The 22538-nt window shown below is 57.2% G+C and overlaps 1 protein-coding gene across 3 annotated transcripts in view; it reads right to left on the minus strand.

Moving 5' to 3' along the window:
- Positions 1 to 636: 636 nt before the first annotated feature.
- LOC105472576 (WDR4 tRNA N7-guanosine methyltransferase non-catalytic subunit) overlaps positions 637 to 22538 on the minus strand; it is a 38053-nt gene continuing 16151 nt past the window's right edge. For 2 of the 3 annotated variants that reach the window (XM_011725948.3, XM_011725949.3), the window contains exons 4-11: positions 15458 to 15614; positions 14318 to 14430; positions 11098 to 11158; positions 7169 to 7267; positions 6068 to 6132; positions 5072 to 5255; positions 3674 to 3743; positions 637 to 1653 (exon numbers count right to left, since the gene is read on the minus strand). In XM_011725948.3, the coding sequence (XP_011724250.2) occupies positions 1460 to 1653; positions 3674 to 3743; positions 5072 to 5255; positions 6068 to 6132; positions 7169 to 7267; positions 11098 to 11158; positions 14318 to 14430; positions 15458 to 15614 (943 nt within the window). In that variant the 3' untranslated portion in view covers positions 637 to 1459. Of the gene's footprint in view, positions 1654 to 3661; positions 3744 to 5071; positions 5256 to 6067; positions 6133 to 7168; positions 7268 to 11097; positions 11159 to 14317; positions 14431 to 15457; positions 15615 to 22538 lie in introns of all 3 variants that reach the window. The other variant, XM_011725947.3, reaches the window with a different exon arrangement.

Genomic DNA, 22538 nt, shown 5'->3' on the forward strand with positions numbered 1-22538 from the left:
ATGTGAATTTCATGATTTTCATGTCACGAAATATATTTTTAATTTGTTTTCAACCATTTTTAAAACGTAAAAAAGCCATTCCCAGGCCATCTATCAGGCTGCGGGCGGGATGCAGCGCATGGGCCTGTCTGCCAGCCCCTATCTTAGGTGAAGATGCCAGCAAGGCAAACCTGAACCTCTCCTAAAACTAAGACTTTCAAAGCAGACTATGAACGAGAGAGCGTGCCCTGCGCCAGATGCCCCAGCAGCGTGAAGACCAGGCTGCTCGTACAGGACGGTGGTCCAGCGTGGCCCCTGCCTTCTAAAACCCCTGATCCCCAGCAGAGAGGAGTGGGCCTCAGCTTTGCAGACAGCACTGTTTCCAGATCAGTGTTAAAAGGAAAACAAGGCACTTATGAAAAATTTGAAGCATTCCAGCTTTTGATACACAAAAGGATTCTCAGTCCCCAGCGATACCCCACGTCAAAGTCATCGCCAGCGTGAACCTGTTCCTGTGTGGAGGCTTCATCACTGGAGAGCAGGCAGGAGCCGGCCGGAACGGATCACGTGACGTACCCAAAAGCCTGCCCATTGCAGAAGCCTCTTCCCAGTTCTCACAGTGCGCGCCTCACTCGCACACGGTGCAGGCACCCAGGCGTTTCGCTTGGTACATTATGTTGCTGCTAAACATTCCAGGAGGTGGCAAAGGTTCATCCTTGCTGACTGGTGACTGAAATTCAGCAACATCCCTGCGGCTCTGCAGCGTGTGCCAAGGTCAAATCAAATCACCACGACGTCCTCAATCACCTCCCTGTAAACTGGGTGCCAGCCGGGCCCGTGTGCTCACACTTCCTGAAACAAGTTCACCGTCTGCCCCAGCGCTGCCAGACAGAGCTCCCTGTGACTCCGAAACACATTTCTCACTTCCCACAGGGGAGCCACTCTCCAGGAGCAGCTCCTGAGCACAGGGGTATGGCTGGGGCTGGGGCTGGGGCGGGCTGAAGCGTTCATGCTGCGTTTCAACAGCCTGTGCGGCGAGCAGCTACTGCGGGGCAGCGCATCACCTGGACGCTGAGATGGCGGGAACAACATGAAAAAGTCCACTGTGCCAGAAACATCGGCCCACAGATGCTCCTAGAGGCAGACGCAGCAGACGTGAAGGGCAGATGAGAACAGCAGAAACACAGCTGCTGCCACCACAGGCTCGCACGCGGCCTCCAACGTGAAAAGGAAGTGCATTGAGAGTTTCCACTCCACCGGTCTGGCTTCCCTTCAACCAGAAAGGGGGCACAGGCACCCAGCAAGAGCCTGTGCTGGTGACACAGCATGTTCTTTCTAGAGCCCGGGGGACAGTCCCGTCCTCTGAGCTGGTCACAACTGACCTCACCTTTTCCTTCTTGAAGGGAGATGCCAGGATGCAGGGGAACAAGTGAAAAAGCTTTTCCTAATTTGAGGTGAGAGGCACCACTGACTGCCACAATCAGCAACTCAAGGTCGCCTCCCCGGGCCTCATCTTCTTGGCCTGTCCGTTGGGCCCGGGCGGGGGACTCCGGCGCCGCTGCTTCTTCTCCAGCTGCTGCTGCAGTCTCTCCTCTTTCTTCTTCAGGTAGGAGGTCATGTTGTCGAACGTGGCCTTGTAGAGACTGCTGAAGTTGGCGTCCGCACCAGCAGAGCCTGTGACGGGGGAACAAGGACAGGTGCCAGGTGGGGCAAGAACATGGGACTCGGCCGCCACAGCGGGCCCCCTGCAGCAGGGAGTTACTTTGTGACACCCGGAGTCCTCGGTGGAGCGTGGAGGGCATCTTCTGGGATGGTTCCCCACGGTACCCACCTCCTGGCACCCACACCCTGGCTGGACCTGAGGACTGCCTCCTAACAGAATGGGGCAAAGACGAAAGAATGTATCGGAAACCAGGGCACCAAGGCTGGGCCTCCACCCTGCCAGCACTCTCTGTTCACGCGCCCAGAGAAAGCCACTACTGCACCATGCGCCGCCCACTGAAGCAGCCCAGGTGGCCAGGGATTGGGAGCAGCGGCCTCTGGCCAACAGCCAGAGAGGCCCCCTGTCCTGCCGACAACCCGGACTGAGCGAGGTCGGGCCCTGCCTGGTGAAGTTGAGGTGGCCACCTGCAGAGACACAGCTCAGCGGAGTCCAGACCCCTGACCCACAGCAACAGTGAGACGCTCAGGGTGGGGTGCCTTAAGGCATCGAGTGTGGGATAACATGTTCTGCAGCCACAGGGAATGGACATGGATTTCATCTAGTTTATCTAACTGCCAAGGACTGGGGGGCAATGACTGACCACAGGCACAGAGACGGCCTCAGCCTGGCCAGGAAACCACAGGCCTAGCCGGTAACTCACACACCAGCGATGGCCTGAAGCCCGTTCATCCAGCAGGTGGCGCAGCCTCCCCGCCCCTCCAGTGACTCTGCTGCTTGTGGGACACTCAAGAAGCAGCCCTCCCCCGTCCCTCTCCCAACAAGGCCCCCAAGTCTGCGTCGGGAACGTGCCACTCTATCTATGAAGCGTCTCAGGAGAGCGAGCCCAGGCTTTGGCCTGAGAATGTTGTGCGAGATGACACTCAACAGGTCCAGGCTACCTGTGGCCTAGAGCACGGGGGCCATGAGCACTGCAGATGCCCAGCCATGAGCACTGCCGCCTGCAGTCCCTGACACAGCCGGTGACAGGCCCACTCGGAGTGTTCCTAAAGCAGATCCCAACCACACTGGGGGGGCCCAACCCTGCCTGTCTCAACCCTCAACATCCTAAGCAAAGCAGGAGGGAGAGAAGCCTCAGAGGCAGAGCCAGTGCGCCACCACCACTCAGGAAGCTTGGCAGAAGGCGGTCGGGCCATCGTCAGCGGAAATTCCTCCGACCTGCGTTTGATTCCCTCCAGAGCTCCAAGGAACCTCAGTGCTCACTGCAGCGGGTCTGGCTTTGCAAGACTTCCTCAGAGCAGCAACTTCTTGTCGTGAATGAGGTACTAGGATTCCGTGCTGGGCTAACCCATCCCGCAGACACCATCGCCTCCAAGACAGCACAGTGCTGGCGCAACGGCGCACCCAGAACTACAATGCGCCGTGTCCCCCGAAAATGTTTGTCCAGCTCCTCCCTCAGCCCGGCTGCTCTCCTTCCTGCAGCCGCAGCCACACAAGTTGCTGACCAGATTCCCTCCCCTCAGCTGAATGTTCCCGTCAGGACAGTGACCATCCAGCCCCTGCTCAGCCTCCTGAAGACCCCCACGCCTCTGGCTGGACCCCCACCTGACCTCCCAGTGGGGTCCTGCACTTGCTGACGCACGCTGTAGTGGGATCAATTCCCTCAACACCATGGACCAGGCCCGAGGCAGCACAGCACCCGCTCCCTCTGGGAGCCACCAGATGCCAGCCCTGCCCTGGGGACCTTCAATGCCCAACTCTGAAGGCAGGTGGGGAGCGGGGGATGCTGCTCAGACCCTGAGCCCCCGGTTCCTGCGTGGCTCTCGTCAGCCTGACTCCCATGGGGGGGGTCCTCCTTCTCCTGTGCGCCACCCTCCTCCTGCCCCGGCCCGCCTTCTGGATGGGTACACATGCTGACCCTCCCTCTTTATCTGCACACCGGGTCCCTCGGGCGGGTCACAGTGTGTGCTTCTGCTTTCTCTGGGGACCGCGCTGGGTGTGACCCCCAAGGGCAGCCTGTACCTGTGCTCTCACCTTCCAGCATGGCCCAGTTCCCACGAAGAACACCAGAGACTTTCTTTAACACGGCGCTCTCCGGAACAGACTGCAGGTGACAAACAGAAAACCTTCACCAGAAAGAGGCAGGCCTGGAAACCCAGCACCAGGACGCAACACACACTGGCCACAGAGGCTTGCAGGGGAGGTCCCCGCCTGGTGCCTGGTGACCCCCATTCGCCTTCCATGGAGACCCGGGGAGGCAGCACCCACAGCTGGCCCATGATGCCAGGGTGAGCTCTTCACACCCAGCTCATCAACCTCAGGGTTCCAGCAGGTGCGACAGGCACCCACTGGGGACATCATGTGGCCCGCCACTTCTCAGGTGAAAAAAGCTAGATGGCTTAAAAGTGCTTCCAGGCCAGGTGCGGTGGCTCATGCCTGTAATCCCAGCACTTTGGAAGGCCAAGGTGGGTGGGTCACCTGAGGTTGGGAATTCGAGACCAGCCTGACCAACATGGAGAAGCCCGTCTCTACTAAAAATACAAAATTAGCCGGGTGTGGTGGCGCATGCCTGTAGTCCCAGCTACTCGGGAGGCTGAGGCAGGAGAATCACTTGAACCCAGAAGACGGAGGTTGTGGTGAGCCAAGATCGTACCACTGCACTCCAGCCTGGGCAACAAGAGTCAAACTCAGTCTCAAAAAAAAAAAAGAAAAAGAAAGTGCTTCCAAAGTGCTCAAATGAGCTTTAGTAAATGGGCACCTACTCCACTCAACTACACAGCAACCCCGTGAGACACGGCGGGCAGGGGCATTGCTCCCACGTTACCAGGAGCGACACAGACAAGGTACAGGGCTCGCCCTGTCCCCCAGCAAGGAAGCAGCTCAGCCCACCGCCCTTGCCCCCTCCTCTACCTGGGGCTCTACGTGCTCCTGAATGCTCAGCCCGTGCCCCAGGCCCGAGGCTGTGCTAACCCAGCCTGCAAGTGTTAAGTCTCACACACCCTAGCCACACTGAGTGCCAACTTCATCACTAAGTGTGGTGTGGGGGGCACACACTCTCCTGAAAAAAGAATTGCTACAGACATCACCACACGGGATAAGCCACCCAGGCACCCGCTCCCTTCACCCACAGTGGAAGCCCCAACCACTGCCCCTCAGGACACAGACCCTGGGCCCCAGAAGTGGCTGAGTTGAAAAAGGCTCATGTTTGGACCCAAAAACCACAGCTGCCGCCCCACACCCCGAGGCTCGTGGAACAGGAGGGCACAGGACATCAGGAAGGTGCCGAGGCTCACCTGCCACTGGCCACCCACAGGCTTATGGAACAGCAGAGCACAGGACATCAGGAAGGTGCCGAGGCTCACCTGCCACTGGTCACCCACAGGCTTATGGAACAGCAGAGCACAGGACATGAAGAAGGTGCCCGAGTCTCACCTGCCACTGGCCGTCCACAGGCCTGTAGAGCACCAGGGGTGCTTCCTGGCAGTCCTGGAGCACCCACAGGCCCTGGGTCTCCTCGAAAGCCATGTCCCACACTTGGTGCTGGAGCGCCAACTGCTGCCTGTACACCAACTGCTGTCTGCGGGCGTCCAGCTGGAAGATGTAGACCACAGGAGTGCTTGCCATGAAGAAAGAGAGCACGATTACTAGGACTGCAGGCCCACAGTCACCGCTCTGCAGCCAGCACCCCAGACGGCGCAGCCCTCACTGGGGCCACCTCAGGAGAGCCTGCGCTAAAAGCTCCAGCTGCGCCACTCCCAAGTGCCAGCGCCGGGGAAACCATGGGGTGATGCACGCTCGTGGTTTAAGTCCTAAGCTCTGGGGAGGCTCATGGTGCAGCAACAGATAACCACACGGTACAGGCGGGCAGGGCGGGAGGACGCCTGCCCTGGGCTCAGACACAGGCTCTCCTCTCACATCTGCGTACTTCTAGAACAAGCTAAGAGACCTCCCCAAGTTGTCATAAGGACAAGATGCAAAGTGCCGAAAGCACCAAATAGAATACCTTTCCTGACACACAGAGGCTGCTCGGGAATAAGCAGCAGAACTGCACTCCACCCCTAAACCCACCTTGTCAGCACCGCCAACCCCAGGGGGGTCCCATCCAACCAGCCCCGAGCAGGGAATGAGGTGATGCCACCGCGACTGGCCCAGGGGAAAGTCTGTCATCTCAGAAGGCCAGGCAGAGGCTGCTGATGCTCTTTACGCCAGGGGAGTTCAACGTCAGGCTGCAGAGCGCTGGCTGAGAGGAGCCCCCACCCTCACGCAGCAGCAGTCATCAAAAGTGACATTCTCAGGGGGAGGTGCTGGACCAACACCACCACTGTCCAGGACATCTTCATTAAGGACGTGGGCCAGTGGCCAACTCCCTAACTCTTCCCCCTGCAGGTCTGCAGAACCGGAGGCCATAGAGGTGCCGCCACAGCTTACCCGTCGCACAGAAGCGCCACGCAGTTCTCCTGGCACCAGAACGCAATCCTGGACGCAGCAAACCTCTGAAAGAAGCAGCCCATTAATTTCACGCCAGCTGCAGGGGCCCGACGCTGGGCGCTCTGATCCAACAAGAGCAAAACCGAAGGACGCTCACGCCCCCACATACCAAGGAAGAGGAAATAGCGCTGGAATCAGCAGAGAAAGGAGGGTAGCTGATTCCCTGTTTCCCATGCAGATGACAAAAGCCCCCCAGTGGCTCTGGCACTCCCTACAGGGCCTGTGACAGCCTCCAAAGCCAACAAAATGGGTCAGACAGTGAGGAGAGGAGGGAGCGGAGGACACAGGGAAAGGAAGAGACGAGAGCTACACACACCACTGCCCTGGGAGCTCCCATACTTCCTGGCAGAGGAAATAGTAAAAATGAAGAAGAGGCCGGGCACAGTGGCTCACGCCTTTAATCCCAGCTACTCAGGAGCCTGAGGGGGAGGTTGCTGTGAGTCGAGATAGCACCACTGGACTCCAGTCTGGGCAAGAGTGAGACTCCATCTCAAAAAAAAAAAATTTTTTTTAAATGAAGGAAACTTCCAGGAACCTGAGTCCATGTGAAGCATGGAGGAAAAGGCCTGGTCCTCTCTTACACGGCTGCCTGGCAGGGGGCAGAGGCCGCACCACACAGTTCTCTAGGAAACAGAACAGACCATTTGGTGGGAAACTTCGCCAAGGCCTGGGCTTTCAGGGCATCATGAGATTGCTCCAAGCTGGCCGGAGAATGCTGGGGTGGGCCTGGTCCCACCCCTACCCCACTTGGCTGGCAGACCCACAAAGGTGCATGCTCAAGCACTTCTACTCCTTCCACTTCAGAAAAGGATTAGAGGTCTTCCTGTACGTTAACTGTTTGCATGCAACGGTGAGACAAACTATTTCCCACTGACGTGACTAGCCACCTTCAGAATTTGAAATATGAGATTTCCCTCACACAGGAAGAAGTCTGGCATTGAGAGCAAACGTTTCCAATGGCGAAGTGCCTTTTCACTCAAGCCAAGCGACTGCAGGTGCCTACAAGCACTCAGTCGCCCAGGAGTGAACAGAAGCAACTACCTGGGGGGCCTGGGGGTCCACCAGCTCCTGTAGATTGGCCAGGTGACAGCAGTGCAGCTGGCGGCCGCTCCTGTACTCCCAGAGCCTCAGGGTGCCGTCCTGCACACACCAAACACACAGGTTAGCACACGGTCGCAGGGCTTCCGTCAGGCAAGGTGACAGAGAGGACGGCTGCATGTGGTCAGGGGTCCACTCAGTGACAGCCATGCCACCCACCTTCAGGAATTAAAGGCTCTCTGCTCGGACTGCGTAAATCACTCATGCAAATCATCAAGAACAAGAGTGGGGAAAGGAAGGTGACCGACTGCCTGTTTCTTGAGTGCCAATATGCCCAGGCAGATGACAAAGGCAATGAGGCAGAACCCAGCAAAATGAGCCAAGGCCACCAGACGGCCAGGTTGTCATCTGCCAGGAGGCCAGACCACATCTGCTGTGCCCGGGCCAGGCGTAGACAAGGGAATGCACACAGGTGCACACACTTCACTTCCCACAGGGAGACACGCGTGGCCTCACGAGCGCGTGGCCACAGTTCCATTTCACTAAGAATGACAGGAAGGACACGGTCATCGGCAACCATTCCATAGCGACTGGTACAACCCTTCGGGAAGCCAACACGGGAACCAAGAGCCTCCACGCTCTAAAACCACCATAAATGGAAAAAAGGGTTTCTCTTTTTTTCTTGGTTTTATCTATTGCTATTTTTTTGTTTAATTGAAACGGGGTCTATGCCACGCGGCCCACTGCAGTGCAGTGGCTATTCACAGGCTTGCTCCCGGCTCACTGCAGCCTCTGACTCCCAGGTCCAGGCAATCCTACTGCCTCAGCCTCCGAGTGGCTGGGACTACGGTAGGAGCCACCACACCTGGCTTAAAAAAATTCATTACAGCACTAATGAAGTGGAGAGAAATAAATCAATACTCACTAAATCTAATGAGAGAGTGTCTGTGCACTACCTGTGAGTATTTTTAAAAGACTAAATGAAAAAGATGAAAAGTAAATACCCCAAACAGCTAACAGTAGATGCATATCCTCTGGGTGCCAAGGTAAGAGTGGATGTATGAATGCACACACACACACAGGCGCGCACACACACACACCTTGCCACAAATGTGGCAGATAAACATGGAGACTAACACACACATCTACAGGCATTTCACTCACCTCCAAACCTCTCTACGATGACAAGAAAAAGATATTTAATAACCATGAACCCACTAAGACAAAGACAACAGGTAAGTAGAGAAGGCAGCCGCGGAGAGACGACAAGGAAACCTGGGGACTAGAGGCCGGGGAACAAACACGCCAGCCACAGAGAAGCCCGAGAGGTGCCAGGACCTTCCAAAGACCAAACTGGGCCAGGCAGCTGAAGGCCAAGGTGGTGAGGGGAGCTGTCAAATGTCTTTCCAAAGAGAAGCAGGACCTCCCCGATGCATCCTCAGCCCCAAACTCCAGGCCAGCAGAAGGCTCTGGGGAAACGGAGCTGAGAGGCCCTGTCTCGGGGATGCCAAATACCCACTGAGGAGAGGACCACCTAGCCCCTTCGCGCTCACCTCCCAGAGCCCCAGGGGACAGACCTGGGCAAGAGTGAAGGCCGGGACACTGACTACCCAGAAGAGACCGACTGACCCACACGTTCTACGGGGTCCACAGGCAAGGGGCTGCTGCCCACACTCAGACACCTGCTCTGAAGCCCCTCGGGCCCCATCCTGGGCGCACGCATCCAGCCTCTGAGGCCGGCTGGTGCTGATTCCCACCACACACAGGCAGATGGGATCACCAGACATCCGACGGAAACCTCCAATGAGAAAGGCGGCAACACACTCCAGAGAAGGGAATCAAACACAACGCCAGGAACAAATCGAAGAAAGACAAGCCCACGCTCATCTCAGGAGATAAGAGACACGTGCGCTATCCGAGAATGGGTGGCTGCAAAAAACGTGCCGAGGGCAAGAAAGAACTGAAGATTCAAAATAATCCTAATAAAACTCAAGTCTCCACAGAAGGCTGGAAGTAAAGCTGAGGCAATCTCCCAAGTAAGACTATTCCTAAAGGAGTAGAAACACGAGATTGAACAGAAAAGAAAAGAAATCAGAGAATTATGGCCAGGCATGGTGGCTCTCGCCTATAATCCCAATAGGTGGAAGTGGGTGGATCGCTTGAGGTCAAGAGTTTGAGACCAGCCTGGCCAACCTGGCAAAACCCCATCACTACAAAAGTATAAAAACTGAGCGGGGCGTGGTGGTGTGTTGCCTGTAATCCCAGAGACTCGGGAGGGCTGAGGTGGGAGGATTGCGCGAGCCTGGGAGGCAGAGGTTACACTGAACCGAGATCACGCCACTGCACTCCAGACTGGGTGACAGAGCAAGACCCTATCTCAAAAAAAATAAGAATCAGAGAATTAAAGTGGTTCAACTAACACAAGCTTTAGAAAAAGCCAGCAGGAAGCGGGGATAGAGAACAGAAAGCAATTACGTAAGAAAATGCCCCAGGTCGGAGGACACTGGAGATCACTGGCTGCACAGCCAATTCCTCTCCGGGGTCCACCAAGTCACCTCAGTGGCTTCGACATTGCACACTGGGGCAGAGAAGGTCCTCCAGGCAGGACAGACCCGCTGTCACCCCACGGACCCACAGCAGACGGCTGCAGGCTTCTACGGGAAGAGCGCAGGGAAGCCCACAGGAGCAACCAGCGAGAGAGCAGAGCGGGCAAGGCCTCTCAAGCTCCGAGGTAAACCGTTTCAACCAGGACTTGTCCGCCAAACTAACAACCAGGCCTCAAAAGGAGATTAAAGGTATTTCCAGAAAGGCAAAGTCAGAAAACACCTCCTCCTGCCTTCTGGCAGCGACCAGATGACACATTCCACTCAGACAAAGCAGAAAGCCATGAGGGACAGATGGGGCCTGGGGAGGCCTCTCTGCCCGTGGAAGATTCTCCTCACTATCATGAAAAAGACTGGAAGGTGCACAAAAAAACGCTGACGAAGCCTGACCCTGACCCTGACCCTCTGGGGACTGTGGCCACACTGTTCTTCTTCTCTCAGGGCACATGGCTGTGCGTTAATTTAAAGAGCAGGAACAGGAGGCTTCGAACGAAGCCCAATCAGGGAAGAAATGTAGGAGCGGCCGGAAGGTCCATCAGCCGTCCTGCCACACCACACAAGGGACCAACACAGACAACACAGGGAAGGGCAGCGGAGAGGAAGGTGGTGGGACGCGGGCAACAATTCCGCGAGAGGACAGAATCAGACCCTGTGCGGCATCCGAGGCCCTCACTTTGGCAAAATCACTAACAGTCCTTCTACTGTATTCCTCAGGGGAAACACGTCTCTCATCACTGGACTGTAAGGCTGCCAGGACCCAGCCGCTGGGACGCAGAAGTTGCCGCCAGCAAGTAAACACGCACTGTGGTAACCCGGGTGCAGGGGCTTGAACCTGTGGTCCCAGCTACTTGGGAGGCCGAGGAGGCAGATCGCTCGAGCCCAGGAGTTTGAAACCAGCCTGAAAAAATGTAGCAAGACCCCATCTCAAAAAGAAAAAAACAATGCAGCCCATAATGGGATGGACTGAGACCCCTCCAGGAGTCAGAGAGGCCCCCATCTACGGTGTCTACCTGAGATCCTGATCGCCGATACTATCGCAGATGGAGCAGCCGCCCTCTCAGAAGGGAGCCTTCCACACACCTGTTCTAGTTCATCCCACGTGTGAACACATGCACCTGCACACGCCCCACACACAGTCCTGAATGAGCAGCATGAGCGGGGAGCGAGCCGCAGGCAGCTCTAAGATTGGAAAACAAGCACCATCTAGTGGACAGCCGCGGACATCCAGGGGCCAGCGATCCAGAGGGGCCAGTTCCAGGAGGCGCCCACCCCCCCGCCCCCCGCAGGCTCAAGAATCCAGAGGTGAGCGACACTGGGCAGAACACTTACCCCAGAGGAGGACAGAAGCAGTCCGGGCTGAGTGGGCACCACGGAGATGCGGCTCACAAACCTGTGGGGGCGAGAGAGAGAAGCAGAGTCAGCTAGCCCGGCACCCGCGGGGACGGGAAGGCCTGGGGAAGCCGCCTGTTCATCTAAGGAAGAGAAGCCTCTGCCCCAAACCCCCTGACCCAATAAAAACAGCCGACATGGGAAGTATCTGCTAACCCTAACCTGGTTAAAGGCCCCTGGACACGATCGGGGAGGTGAGTGAGGTCATTCCTGCGTCCCCAACAGCACAGCAAGCTCTAACCCAGGCTGCTCCTCAGCCATGCCTGCCAGAGACCCAAGCACCCCTGTGCCCCTCTGCAGCCCCCTCTGCAGCAGCTCTGCTCAGCGGCACCTCCATAGGCCCCCAGCACCCACCCTGGCCCAAGGCACCTGCACTGTGATGAAAGGCGCCTTGGGGGAGACTCAAAGACACAGCACACAGGGAGGAGGGAGGAGGGAGGAGGGAGGAGGGAGGAGGGAGGAGAAGCAGCCAAGCCCCCAGACAGATTCCTATCAGGGTCCGACAGCCCCTCAGCAACAACTCTGAGGGACCTGGCCAGAGAGCTGTCTCTGCTGAGCCCGGCCCAGTCCTCCTGTGAGGGCTTGGCCTGCAGCTGCACAGGAGCCAGTCATAGGCACCCTCCCATCAGCACAGCCACGAAGAGTGACCCGAGCAGCCCAGCTCGCCCAGAAACCCATCTGGCTCGGGCACCTACAAGGGTGACAAGGCTCCTTTTCTTCCCGCTCTAACAGTGACCTCAAGCAATCCCTCATGCACGGGGTTCCCAGGGACCCTGGAATGGGGTGGCTCGTGAGCCTCACTCCATCTCCGCCAGTCATGGCCTCTGCTACCTTGAGCTAGCCATGGTATGAGCTGGGCCCAGTCCTGCAGCCACCGCCCTGCACGGCACCACAGCAGTGACAGCAGCCCACGGCCCAGGACAGATAGGGCACAGGACGCCCCATGCAGAGGGTACGAGTGGCCTCACAGTTCTCAACAGTTTGAAAGGGGTTTCACCATGGGTTTGAAACAAAAATCTCAAAAATTCTTCTTCTAATCACTGCAGTATCTACTGAGTGCCTACTCATGCCAGGCACCACGCTGAGGGCTGCACACAGCGAAAGGCCCAACCGACCCCCAGAACCACTCAGACGCAGCGGGAGTCGGCCAGTGAACCAACCGATACTGCAGTATCAGCAAAGGGTACGGAACAGCGCCATCCAGCAGAAACGCAGCTCCAGCCACACACGGGGGCCACGGGGGTTTGTTTTCAACTTGCCAGCCACTGTGTTGAAAAGTAAACGAGCAGGCCGGGCGCAGTGGCTCACGCCTGTAATCCCAACACTTTGGGAGGCCAAGGCAGGGAAATCACGAGGTCAGGAGAGCAAGACCAGCCTGGCCAACATAGTAAAACTCCATCTCTACTAAAAATACAAAAAAAAGTAATCAAGTGTGGTGGCAGGAGCCTGCAGTCCCAGCTACTTGGGAGGCTGAGGCAGAAGAATTGCTTGAACCTGGAAGGCGGAGGTTGCAGGGAGCCAATATCGCACCACTGCACTCCAGCCTGGGCAACAGAGGGAAGGAGAAAAGAAAGGAAGGGAGGGGAGGGAGGGAGTGGTGGGGAGGGGAGTGGTGGGGAGGGGAGGGGAGGGGAGGGAGGGAGTGGTGGGGAGGGGAGGGGAGGGGAGGGAGGGAGTGGTGGGGAGGGGAGGGGAGGGAGGGAGTGGTGGGGAGGGGAGGGAGGGAGTGGTTGGGAGGGGAGGGGAGGGAGGGAGTGGTGGGGAGGGGAGGGGAGGGAGGGAGTGGTGGGGAGGGGGGGAGGGGAGGGAGGGAGTGGTTGGGAGGGGAGGGGAGGGAGGGAGTGGTGGGGAGGGGGGGAGGGGAGGGAGGGAGTGGTTGGGAGGGGAGGGGAGGGAGGGAGTGGTGGGGAGGGGAGGGGAGGGAGGGAGTGGTGGGGAGGGGAGGGGAGGGAGGGAGTGGAGGGGAGGGGAGGGAGGGAGTGGTGGGGAGGGGAGGGAGGGAGTGGTGGGAAGGGGAGGGGAGGGGAGGGAGGGAGTGGTGGGGAGGGGAGGGGAGGGAGGGAGTCGTGGGGAGGGGAGGGGAGGGGAGGGAGGGAGTGGTGGGGAGGGGAAGGGAGGGGAGGGAGGGAGTGGTGGGGAGGGGAGGGGAGGGAGGGAGTGGTGGGGAGGGAGGGGAGGGGAGGGAGGGAGGGGAGGGAGGGGAGGGGAGGGAGGGAGGGGAGGGGAGGGGCGAGGAGGGGAGTGAGGAAGGAAAAGAGCTGTTGAAGTTAATTTTAATACTATGCTTTTACTCAATATATCCAAATGATGAGGCATTTCCCTAGAGGGGTGGGAAGTGTGTTCCTGTCAGCAGAAGCCTCCCTCACGTGCCTGGCGAGGCAAGGGAGCTGCAGACACCCCAGCTAGAGATGGCGAAGGGGAGGGGCCCAGGGGCGGCAGTCCAGAGAACTCCGGAGCTGGATCACTAGGGAAGTAAATGCAAGTCAGAATAAGCTATCCTGAGGCACACATCAGTGACTGGCCTTCTTAAACAGGGAAATGTTTGCATCCGTTCAAAACCAGGAAAACGTAGGCAACCTCGGCATTGAATTCCCTCCCTCCAATTTCTTCCACTGCCTCAAATAATGTATTTTAAAACATTTCAGCCAATTACACTAAGCACTTTTCCTCTGTAAATTCTAATGAGCCTTTTGTGAGAGAGAGAGAAGCGGGCATTCAGGAACACCTCCACGTGGGTCCTGGCAGAACTCGCTGCCACGAGAGGCCGCCGCCGGGCCGCAGAGGCTGCTTAATTCTTGGATAGCTGAAATCATGGAAGTTCATCCTCGCCCCCAACACACCCACCGCCCACCAGCCAACAACGGCCGGGCATGGCGCAGGGGTCTCCACACTGAGACAGGGGTTTCCCAGAAACAAGCCCTCCCGTTCGGTCAGAACCAATGGGAAGTCACCACACAGACTACAGGTAACAGCGCAGAGTGAACCCCACCCTTTCAGGGCTTCTGCAGGCAGCACCCACGGCGCCTGCGGTGACCAAGCGCCAGGGCTGCTGTCACCTGTGTGGGGCCTCGCCAGCTACAGTGGCACCTGCTGAGCTGCAAGCGGATGCTGTTTTCAAAAAGAGCTTCTTTCTGCTGGAGGGGCAGGAAGGGGCACTCACTCTGTGTGCCCCAAGCAGAAGGACTCGATGCTGTGGGGCGCCGCGGCCCAGCTGACTCGGATCTTCTCGTCTCGGTCGGCAGTGAGGATGAAGCGGTCATCAGGACTCACAGCCTGCATCACCAGGGGCCAGAAAAGAAAAAGATGCTCACCTGAGTCGTCCTGAATCCAGTCCCTCATGGAAGCAGGCAGGGAGGCTGCAGCCTGGCTGCCAAGAGGACGCGGCCTTCGAGGACAGACCAGCTTGGCTCCTCCCCTCCTCCTGTCCCTGCGTCTAATCGCTGGCCCTCCTTCTCCCTCCCCAGAGGGTCCCCAACCACCTCCAGCCCTCACTCCTCAGTGCTAGAGCAGGCTTCTGGGGTAGGGCTGGGCCACCCCGTCTGCCCGTCTCCCGCATCTCGGCAAATCCAGGCCCCACTCCCATTTCCACCCACCCCAGGCCTGCTGCACCCTCATGCCCAACACTGGGTTGCCTTCCTGTCACACATGTCCCCACACCCAGCTGTCACCAAGTCCCAGTGAGGTTCCCTTGATACCCCGCACTCGCCACCGTTCCTGACTGTCCCTGCATGCGTCCAATCCCAGCTCTACCACCCAGGCTGTGGGCCTGGGCCCTCTGGAGCTCCACATGTTTGTCTGGACACATGGGGCAGGCAGAATGGGGTGACAGGGGCTGCTGGGAGCAGTGCTGAGATGATGTTCCTACAGCACCTGGCACAGCTCCGGGCCAAGGAGGCGAAGCCAGAGGCTCGTGGCTGCACCTGCTCCTCCCACACCTTCACTTCCCATCTGGGGCCACCCCACTGGCCACCTCCTGCCTCACCTGCCTTCTTCGTTCTCCCTGCTGCCTGCTTCATCTTCCTAAATCCTGTTCCCACCACTCCCCTGCTCCCAAATCTGCAGAAGGCTATCCCTGCCATGGGGGAGCCCCACTCTCCCCACCAGATGCTGGGGCGCAGACCGGGCAGATACTGACTCAGCCTGTACCCCACATACCATGCCCCCCAAGTACTGCGTCTAACAGCATGGACAGGTGCCCCACCTGCCTGAGCCTTGACAGGGCAGACACTGACTCAGCGCATGCCCCACGTACCGCGTCCCCCATGTACCGCGTCCTGCACCTACCATGTCCCCCACCTACCACATCTAACAGCATGGACAGGTGCCCCAGCTCTAGATGGCCACACCCGTGTGGCTCCAGCACCGAAAAGGAGTAGACGTCTCCAGACTTGTCGGCCACCAAGACCTTCTCCTCAGAGGCTATGAAGGTCAGGGCTGTACACCTCCTCGCCACAGTCCTAGAAGGCCAGAGACACCCCCATTAGCTTCCAGAAGCAGCGCAAGGTCCTTGACAGCCCTGCAGGCCCTGTGGGCAGTGGTAGGCACCGGTACCTGACCATATGCTCTATTTTCCAGCTGCTGAAGATGGTGCCAAAAAAATTAAGCAATGCTAACAACTGGAACAAAGCCAGTGCCTTTGACAAATTTACTTTCACAACATTTTTCTTTAAGAAAATTGCGGCCAGGCGCAGTGGCTCAAGCCTGTAATCCTAGCACTTTGGGAGGCCGAGACAGGCGGATCACGAGGTCAGGAGATCGAGACCATCCTGGCTAAAACGGTGAAACCCCATCTCTACTAAAAAATACAAAAAACTAGCCGGGTGAGGCGGCGGGCGCCTGTAGTCCCAGCTACTCGGGAGGCTGAGGCAGGAGAATGGCGTGTACCCGGGAGGCGGAGCTTGCAGTGAGCTGAGATCTGGCCACTGCGCTCCAGCCTGGCGGACAGAGCGAGACTCCGTCTCAAAAAAAAAAAAAAAAAAAGAAAATTGCTCCTAGCCGAGCACGGTGGCTCACGCCTGTAATCCCAGCACTTTGGGAGGCTGAGGCGGGAGGATCATGAGGTCAGGAGATTGAGACCATCCTGGCTAACGCGGTGAAACCCCATCTCTACTAAAAATACAAAAAATTAGCCGGGCGAGGTGGCGGGTGCCTGTAGTCCCAGCTACTCAGGAGGCTGAGGCAGGAGAATGGCATGAACCTGGGAGGCGGAGCTTGCAGTGATCCGAGATGGCGCCACTGCACTCCAGCCTGGGTGACGGAGCGAGACTTCGTCTCAAAAACAAAAAAAAAGAAAAGAAAATTGTTCCTGATGGTGGGATCTAGGAGGTGGATAAAAGGGTGACAAAATCCTCAACTTTCCTGTGTGTTTGAAAACTGTCATCAAGAAATGGGGGAATGGTTCCTTGACCCCACAGTCTTCATCGTACATTGAGGGAGACAACGGCCCTCTCCATAAATGCTGAGTGTGCTGGGGGCCACTGTCAAGGACAAAGGCAGGCACCAGCCTCCAGGGCCCCCCAAGCCTTGCTGCTCCCCTGACCTGCACTGACCCCTGCTATCATTCTGCTGCGTCGGACCAGGAGCCTCAGACAGACAGCCATGCCCCGTGCCCTGCAGAGGGATGGAGGGGCCCGGCCACCCTCGGCGCAGGACCCAGCCCAGGGCAGCAGTGAGGCATCACCCTACCCTCCTTGGGAGGAAGCGCTGCTACCCAGCGCGTGAGAGCCTGCGCTCCCCACAGTCCACATCCAGATCAGCACATCCACGAATCTAACCCTGACCCAGAGCCACGGATGCGCCAGAGTTCCAGATGCAGCACGTCTGCACACTCGTTCTGTAAGAACCAAAGTCTCAGTTCGCTCCCTCTCCTTCACCAGGGCTCAGGGCTACACTACTTCCTGGGGCTCTCATTTCCACACCATTTCTACTGGAATCATCCTGTATTTGTGTCCTTTCCACAAGGCAGGGACCCTGTGTTCTATTTTACATAGATATGAGTTGTAACACTGCTTCCCACACACACAGAACACCGTAGAACAGCGGCCAGCCCTGCTTCACCACCCCCAGGGCTGTGGCGGTGCACACTGCCCAATACACAGCCAACACCAGGCAGACAAGTACAGCGTGCCCGGCCCCCTGCGGCTGGAAATGCAGATGGAAGCTTCAGGAATGCTGTCCTCAGCAAGGCCCCTGTTTCTCTCAGGGGCAGAGGGACAAAAGGACAGAAAAGGGCAGGCAGGACCTTTGGGTCACACCCCAGCCTGGAAGCAGCACCCCTCCTCCTCCCCCGCAGCTGTGCAGCGCAGCTGCAGAAAGGAGACAGAAGGGAAGCATAACAGGGTAAACACAGAGAAAACAAGGACAAAGAAAGATAATTACGCTCTAGGGCAAGATTAATCAGAATTCTCAGGGTGCACTGTAATTTAAACAAACAGCCCTGCACTGCGCCAGCAACACAGCCCCCAATGTCCGATGGGCTCATTAAGCAGCTGCCACGAACACGACCATGGTGGCACAGAGGAGCAGCCCAAGAGGACGCCACGGGGAGAGGAGATGGACTTGGACTCACGGGGCGCTCATCCCCACAGTCAGGCTGGAAGGCGCGTGGCACAGATGGCCCCCAACACCGCGCCTCCTGCCCAGCTCAGCAGAGGGCACTGCTCCTCGTCCCTTTGTCCTGCCCCAGCCGGAGGCTCCCAGCCTCTCCAGCTGGGCTTATCCTGGCACCGATTCTAGGACGCAGCTGAGCCGTACTCACGGGCTTGGGTGCCAGGATCCGAGGGAGGTCACAGAATGGGGCAGGTCATTGGACCAATGGCAAGCCGGCCTGTCACCCTAGCTGAGGCACAACCCCACCCTCAGACCACCAGCCTGTGCAGGGTCTCGGGTCTCAGCACTCCCTCCACAGTCACTGGGTTCAGGACCCAGAGACCAGCAGAACTCAGCAAGTATTTGCCCATCTCCACAGGCCCCCCAGGGGGGCCAGGCCCTCTGTCCTCTGCCGGAAGTCGAGTGGTTGAGCCCTGAACCCCCAGACTGAGTTGGCGCTGCCCCGAGCCCCCCTCCAGAGAGCCGCCTGGGCAGCCCCAACAGGGCACTGAGGACGCCAGGCGCCATCCACACCCACACTCCAGCAGCCAGGCACTCTCTCTCCATCCGACGGGCAAAGCGAATCGGATAGTTTCCCGGCTCGGCCTTTCCCACGTGCTGCCGCGGCCCTCACAGGCATTTTCAGAAACACTGACTCCACTGGGAGGATTTCTCCCTCATAAACGCACATGTCAAAATCAATGTATCACTCGTCACCCTGTGTCCTCATCTTCGGTTTGGAAAACCTGGCCTCAGTCTCTCGGGCCAGGAGTCTCCTGACTGCCCAGGTGGCAGGCCCTCTGGCCCTCGCGGTTCTAAACCGCTACCTGGGCAAGAATCATTGCTGCCCACAACTTCCATCTTGGCTGTGCCTCAAAACCCTTCAACAGGAAGCTTACCAGCAGCAGCACAGTAACTAAGCCACCACTGGACAGAGCCTGGCGTCTCGCCCAGCTCAGGGGCATCCTGCAGCGGTGCAGAGCCTCAGTGAAATGCACATAGGCCACGAGTACATGGAACCTCTAAAACCGAATGGAGGTGGATGTGCAAAGCGTAGGTGGTTTTCTGGGGAGAGGGTGCATCTGATCTAAGAGTCTGCGTAAAAAGCCTCCAGATGTGGGGAGCAGCCCCATGTTTGCGGACCAGCCACAGGGTGCTGCCTGCCAGCTCAGCATGGTTCCACTCACCCCCGTCCTCTCCTTGAAAGCAGCTCCTGATAAAACTCACCCTATGCTCTTCTCCCTGCCCCACTCTCATCCCCCAAATGTACTCCTCCTGCCACAATAATCCCCTCCAATTTCTCACTGAGAGAAAGGGTAAAGATTTCACTCCACCTGATGCTGAAAAGTTTACAAACCCACAATTCTAAAGGAATTTTAAAAAGATTATTGAGGAATTTGCCAAGGGATGTTGAAAGTGGCAGTAACTTCACACCTGTGCCCACTGTCCTGCAGTTCAACTAGAGAAAGGGGAGGCAGCAACGCGTGCCCTACACCAAGGTCAGGAGAAATCCCAAGCACACCATCGAGGCCGGAGTTTGTAATTTGCTGCCTGGACCGCATCAAATCACAGGGTCCGTCTTCCATACCACCTAAGGCAAACATTTCCTACACGAAGTTATACCGCTGACATCACTTTCAAAACCAAGAGTAGGCTGGGAGCAGTGGCTCACACCTATAATCCTAGAGGTTTGGGAAGCCAAGGTGGGCAGATAACCTGAGGTCAGGAGTTCAAGACCAGCCTGGCCAACGTGGCAAAATCCCATCTCTACTAAAAATACAAAAAATTAGTCAGGCATGCTCGTTCATTCCTATAATCCCAGCTACTCATGAAGCTGAGGCAGGAGAATCACTTGAACCCAGGAGGCGGAGGTTGCAGTGAGCCAAGACCATGCCACTGCACTCCAGCCTGGGTGACAGAGACGCTCCACTCCACAAAAAAAAAAAACAAAACAAAAACAAACAGTGAACTCACAGGTAAAGGGTCACTGCCAGGAGCCAGCCTCTGCTCCTTGCTCACACGCCGCAGGCTGCCCATCCCTCATCCCAAATGCGTGGGACCAAAAGTGCTTTGCACTTCAGATTTGTTCAGGTTTTGGAATATTTGCAAATACTTACTGGCTCAGTATCCCTAACCTAAAAATCCAAAATCCAAAACATTCCGGTGAGCATTTCCTTTGAGCATCTTGCCTGTGCTCAAAAAATTTCAGATTTTGGAGGATTCTGAATTTCAGATTAGGGGTACTGAGTGCACTGCCCACTCTTGGACTTGTGCTTTTTGTTTTTTTTTTTTTGTAGAGATGAGATCTCACTATGTTGAGGCCAGACTGGCCTCGAACTGCTGGCCTCAAGCAATCTTCTCGCCTTGGCCTCTCAAAATGCTGGGACTATAGGCATGAGCTACCATGCCAGCCTCCCAGAGTTTTACCAGGTGTTTACATAAAGAGAATCACACCAGCACACGACCTTCAAAAGGGGAGTCAACACAGCAAGACATCTCCCTCTCGGCAAAGCACCTGCAACCAAGATGAAGAGGCCCCGCCCCCCACCAGGTGGCAGCGGTGTCTGCACCCACCGTGAGTCCCGAATCACGGAGCTCCCAACCTCAAACGGCCTCCGAGAACCTCAAACGGCCTCCTCCGAGAACCTCAAACCTCCTCCAAGAACCTCAAACCTCCTCCGAGAACCTCAAACAGCCTCCTCCGAGAAGCCGACTGCACAGGCAACCACATTGAGGGGAGAGAATTCTAGATTCCTCCCTGCTCCGGGCCATGCACCATGCCAGGAGCAGAGGCCCCGTCCCTCTGCAGGAGTCAGAACCCCTGGAGGAGCCCTGGGCCTCCGCGCTTCCATCAAGGTGAAGAAGCTCCACGGTTAGGAACCAGGACACAGCGGGCAGGCGGACTGGACATACCCTTTCTCCCAAGTTCAAAGTGAGACACGACCTCTGGACAGCGAGCCCACATTGAAGTAAAGTGACATTCCACCCACGTCTCCATCTTTCTGGTGACCTCAGAACTTCACAGCCACAGCACTGTCCGGACTTGAAAGAGTTAGCGTGTTCAAGACACGAGCAAGCTCCCTGCCCCTCACCCCTACCCCCCGCCAGGCCTGCGGCACACACGGCCAGATCCTGCCTCCTCTACCCTCTGCAGGCGGTGGCTACTTCTCAAATGGTGTCTGGTACCAGACATCAAAAGCCTTGGCACAGGGTACACCCTCTGCACAGTGAAGAATTAACCTTGCCTTTGGCCTCATCTCTGAGAGTAGGGGCCTTGGGCCCCACAGGCAGCCTCAGTATGTGATTTAGGGCAGGGGCCTGCGGCCACAAGGTGTCCACTCCACCTCTGGAGGGGCTGGGAACTAAAGGTCAGCCACCGACAGCATGTGATCAACCCCAAGAAAACTGCCGGACACGAAGGCTTGGGAGGCTTCGCTGTGTGCGTTGTCACACATCAGTGCCAGTAAACCCACGCTGTCCGCACCTCTGCAGTCCCACGTGCTCTCACTCAAACTTCCCAGAGTTTAAAGGCAGGAAGAAGTACAAGGAAACAGTAGCATTTGAACAGTGGAACAGTGCAAACAATCCAATGGCCCAGCTGCAGGGAATGACACAGTGTTGTCAACACTGCCCTGGGTGGGGAAACAGGCTACAGGCTAGCACATGCCACCGCAACAATGTAACACATGCAAATACTGTAACCCATCTGCAGAGCCGAGGAGCGCCTGGCCCCAGTGCTCACCACACACTCTGACTCCGGGCAATGTAACACATGCGAATACTGTAACCCATCTGCAGAGCCGAGGAGCGCCTGGCCCCAGTGCTCATCACACACTCTGACTCTGGGCAATGTAACACATGCAAATACTGTAACCCATCTGCAGAGCCGAGGAGCGCCTGGCCCCAGTGCTCATCACACACTCTGACTCTGGGCAATGTAACACATGCAAATACTGTAACCCATCTGCAGAGACCAGGAGCGCCTGGCCCCAGTGCTCATCACACACTCTGACTCCGGGCAATGTAACACATGCGAATACTGTAATCCATCTGCAGAGCCGAGGAGCGCCTGGCCCCAGTGCTCATCACACACTCTGACTCCGGGCAATGTAACACATGCGAATACTGTAATCCATCTGCAGAGCCGAGGAGCGCCTGGCCCCAGTGCTCATCACACACTCTGACTCCGGGCAATGTAACACATGCGAATACTGTAATCCATCTGCAGAGCCGAGGAGCGCCTGGCCCCAGTGCTCATCACACACTCTGACTCCGGGCAATGTAACACATGCGAATACTGTAACCCATCTGCAGAGAGGAGGAGCGCCTGGCCCCAGTGCTCATCACACACTCTGACTCTGGGCAATGTAACACATGCAAATACTGTAACCCATCTGCAGAGCCGAGGAGCGCCTGGCCCCAGTGCTCATCACACACTCTGACTCTGGGCAATGTAACACATGCAAATACTGTAACCCATCTGCAGAGCCGAGGAGCGCCTGGCCCCAGTGCTCATCACACACTCTGACTCTGGGCAATGTAACACATGCAAATACTGTAACCCATCTGCAGAGACCAGGAGCGCCTGGCCCCAGTGCTCATCACACACTCTGACTCCGGGCAATGTAACACATGCGAATACTGTAATCCATCTGCAGAGCCGAGGAGCGCCTGGCCCCAGTGCTCATCACACACTCTGACTCCGGGCAATGTAACACATGCGAATACTGTAATCCATCTGCAGAGCCGAGGAGCGCCTGGCCCCAGTGCTCATCACACACTCTGACTCTGGG

This window comes from Macaca nemestrina, chromosome 4 (genome assembly GCF_043159975.1).
Source record: "Macaca nemestrina isolate mMacNem1 chromosome 4, mMacNem.hap1, whole genome shotgun sequence".
Taxonomy (NCBI): domain Eukaryota; kingdom Metazoa; phylum Chordata; class Mammalia; order Primates; family Cercopithecidae; genus Macaca; species Macaca nemestrina.